Source organism: Drosophila innubila, assembly GCF_004354385.1.
Source record: "Drosophila innubila isolate TH190305 chromosome 3R unlocalized genomic scaffold, UK_Dinn_1.0 2_E_3R, whole genome shotgun sequence".
Taxonomy (NCBI): domain Eukaryota; kingdom Metazoa; phylum Arthropoda; class Insecta; order Diptera; family Drosophilidae; genus Drosophila; species Drosophila innubila.
Genome location: NW_022995380.1, coordinates 13,694,524 through 13,698,064, shown reverse-complemented (window position 1 = coordinate 13,698,064; position 3,541 = coordinate 13,694,524). Strand labels below are relative to the sequence as shown.

Genomic DNA, 3,541 nt, shown 5'->3' with positions numbered 1-3,541 from the left:
TGTAAGTCCGGCGCACACTACGACGTATTCACGTTCACGTTGAAAATTGTTTTGTGTATTTCTTTTCTTTTGAGCGGCAAGCTTGTTTGTTTGTTTGTTTTTTTGAGTACTTTTTTATGGTTTGTTGTGGCAACGGACCAGCCGGTCTTAAAGCTGCCACTCTTCAAATTTTTCTGATCTGGCAACATGTACCATTTTAATCAAATTGCAAAATCGGTACACCTAAGAGAATTCACCTTTTCTTGAATTCTTCTTAATATTGAAGATAGAATTTTTAAAATTGTTGCAGAATTTTTGTTAGAATATTTGTCGATTTTTTGAGATTGTTTTTTAGAATTAAATTTTTGTTACTTCTCTCCCCTTGGGGTGACGAGCCTTCATACAAATGTTTCCCTTAATTTCATCTAATTTCGAATTTTTAATTTTCATTAATTTATTAATTTTTTGCAAGTTATTGCATTTTGAAATTTTCATTTGTCAGTGTTACGTTACTTCTCATTACGTTACTCCTCATATACGTTACTCATTAGCAATTCGCTCCTCACTTAACATTTTCTCCTCTAAAAAGTTGGCAGCACTGCAACGGTGGCGCCGACGCGCTGTCGTCAGGGCTAACTGCATAACAAGGTTACACATGTTAACCGACTGTTAATGAAGTGAGTAGTATTTGCTTGTGAGCATAATAAACGATGTGACGTCACGAGTTCAAATAGTACGATACCTTATTGTGCTATGCTGACCTCACAAGTATCGAAATCAAAATCAGCTTTTACTGCCGCTGATACAGTGGCGCTATCTATCGCTTATTGCCTGTCATTCCATTAAATTTTAACGGCAGACAACGGTTGTTTAATTTTACACAAGTTGTATTTATTTATTTAGTTCATTTTTATGGAAATACCTTCTGTAGTATAAGCATGTATAACAATGTACAAAACAACAACTTAATGAATTTCGCTAAACTAAATCAAATAGTTGTGTCATTAGTATGTGTGTGTATATCATAGTCAATATGTGGGAATAGTGATTAAATTTTTGAATCAAGAAAACCTTTACAAAAAAAAACGTTTGTAATATTTAGTGGAGATCTTCCAGTGTGCCACTAGAACCAGATATAATTAGTTACATTTTTCAACTACTACTAAATCGTTGTGAAATTTTTTTTGAATACGTTTATTATAATTATTATGAGCACGCTACATGCCACTTAAAGCGATATCAGTGTCATAGTATGATTTTGATTCTCCTCTCTTTAAATTGAATAACCCATGAAAATAGTATAATGAGTATAATTGGATAATTGATTAACATGGCAGTGTAGGATTCTAACCCAGTTATTTTTCAAACTGTAGTTCTATATATGTGGCAGAACGGCGACTCTAACTAGGGACCTGACAAAAAAAATAGGATTTTGAGATAGGGGAAATTCGAAATATGCATATATTAAGTGATACAAATATGAATATTTGTTGAAGTTGTATTTCAATCGATTTTAATTGATTTAAGAAAGAGTGAGAATTCGATTTTAAATACATCGTGTCAATCGGATTTAGATATAGTTGAAAAACTTAGCTAATTTAATCAAATATTTGTGAATAATTTAATGAAAACAAACTTTAATCAATACTCCCAGCTCTGTGTGTATGAATATTACTATTATTGATGGTATGAGTATCACGCTCGAACTTTAAAACTTTATGCCTATTTTATGTATAATATATATGTAGGTGTTTAAGTAATGCGCCTTTATATATGTAAATATAAAAGCTGAGCTTTTTAATATGTTACGAATTAGTTTTGAGCATTGTTCCCTGATGCCCAAATTTGATTTTGAAGTACAATGTGAGCGTCAATACGCTAAGTTGAAAGAAACCACGAACGTGTCTAAAGCATTCCATTAACTATCAATACAACTAATCAATCTATCAATCACTACAAGATCTTGGTCTACTCCAGTAGAATGACTCGTAATCGCTTACGGAGCGAGGATTCCCGGGGCAGTGTCATGGCCCATTTCTTCATGGCAGTCAGAATAACCGAGCTGACGACCATTAGAGCACCAAACAAGGAATAGGCATTGGGAGCTTCACCGAAAAACATGATTTGCCAGATGAACGCGAATACGATGTCGGCACAACGTGCGATTGCCACTGGACCGGCTTGTTCCACCTGCAGCGAAAGCGTCAACAGGATTTGTCCCAGGAAACTGAAGATGCCCAGGACGACGACCAGCCAGCGATCGCGTCCACAGCTGGGCCAGCATACCGCACCAATGGATCCGCATACGATGAGGGTGTAGACTAATGCAATTGCTCCAAAATTGGTCATGATCACTGAGAAGTGGAGGTTCTTGAGGGCACGCAGTAGGATGTAAACATTGGCACCGAATAGCGTCGATGATATGGCAGCGACTGGTCCCCAAATATCGTACGTCTTATCCGAATACTTTTCGCTATCGGAATCGGGCACTGGATCACCAAAGACCAGGGGCGGTCTGGTGATCAGGACGACGCCAAGGAGCGTCATATTGATAGTGACCACATTGAAGAGCGTGCACGGCTCCTTGAGGAAGACACGCGCGAATATGGCAACGAACACAGGGGTGGAGAATATAATCACACTGGCATCGGCGAGCGGCATGTGCCGGAAGGCATAAAAGCTGAGCATCAATCCCGTGGTGCCCATGAAGCAGCGTAGCATCAGAATCACTCGTTTGCCCTCCGGGAACACCGGCTGCTTTGTGTATATGAGTATTGGAATGGTGGGCAGGAGCACGCCCACAAAGCGGAACGATGCCAGCTCCATGGGATTGACATCCACGAGTCCTTTGACTATCACCGAGCATAGTGAGAAGAATAGCGATGAAAGCGTGGCCAGTATAATGCCCAGATACGGACAGTTTGCCCGCCTCTTCAGACGTTCCACCCATTGGTTTGATAAATCCCCCGTTCTCGTCCCATCCACAAACTGATGCAGCTCCAAATTCTCTGGCATTGTCAGCAGCGTATTCTAAGATTCTAGGCTAATATTTGATTTAATGGCACATCCTGCAAGCATTCAATTCCGTTAATAAACTGGCACAATCTTCGGTTTCAGTTTCTGAATTTTGTACCTGTTCTATTTCGATTGCGTTTGAAAAATCGATTTTTCAACTTTGTTGCGGCTTTTTTGAATATTCATATGAGCAAAAAGCATGCAGCACGAGCTGCTGGACTGCTACATAGTTTAACTTAACATATCAGATTATTATCACCACATTGACTAATTAAAGATATTATTATTTTCTTCCACACAAACATTTGAATTTAATAAACTAATTAGAAAAGTTTAACAGCTGTTGTCTCTTCCGACAGTTAAAGCACTGCTGCCGAACTAGCTATTTTAAAGCTAAGCTATATTCAGCTAAGTTTTGCTATTAATATTTTTGGCAGCACTGGTGTGGAAGATTGCCACTCGGTGTAGGGGCTGCCACCCTGCAAAATTTCGCAATCTAGCAACTTGTACCATTGTAATAAATTTGTAAATTTGGTTGCACCTAAGA

At 38.5% G+C, this 3,541-nt stretch overlaps 1 protein-coding gene across 1 annotated transcript; it reads right to left on the bottom strand.

Annotated features, from left to right (window-relative positions):
- Positions 1 to 848: 848 nt before the first annotated feature.
- LOC117792334 (solute carrier family 35 member G1) lies at positions 849 to 3,318 on the bottom strand. The gene is made up of 2 exons (XM_034632412.1): positions 3,113 to 3,318; positions 849 to 3,047 (listed from the first exon to the last, which is right to left on the bottom strand). The coding sequence occupies exon 2, from the start codon at positions 2,992 to 2,994 to the stop codon at positions 1,948 to 1,950; it is 1,047 nt and encodes a 348-aa protein (XP_034488303.1). The 5' UTR covers positions 2,995 to 3,047; positions 3,113 to 3,318; the 3' UTR covers positions 849 to 1,947.
- Between the last annotated feature and the right edge of the window lie 223 nt (positions 3,319 to 3,541).

Coding starts and splice junctions, on each gene's coding strand:
- LOC117792334 (XM_034632412.1), bottom strand. CDS start 2,994: ATGCCAGAGAATTTGGAGCTGCATCAGTTTGTGGATGGGACGAGAACG.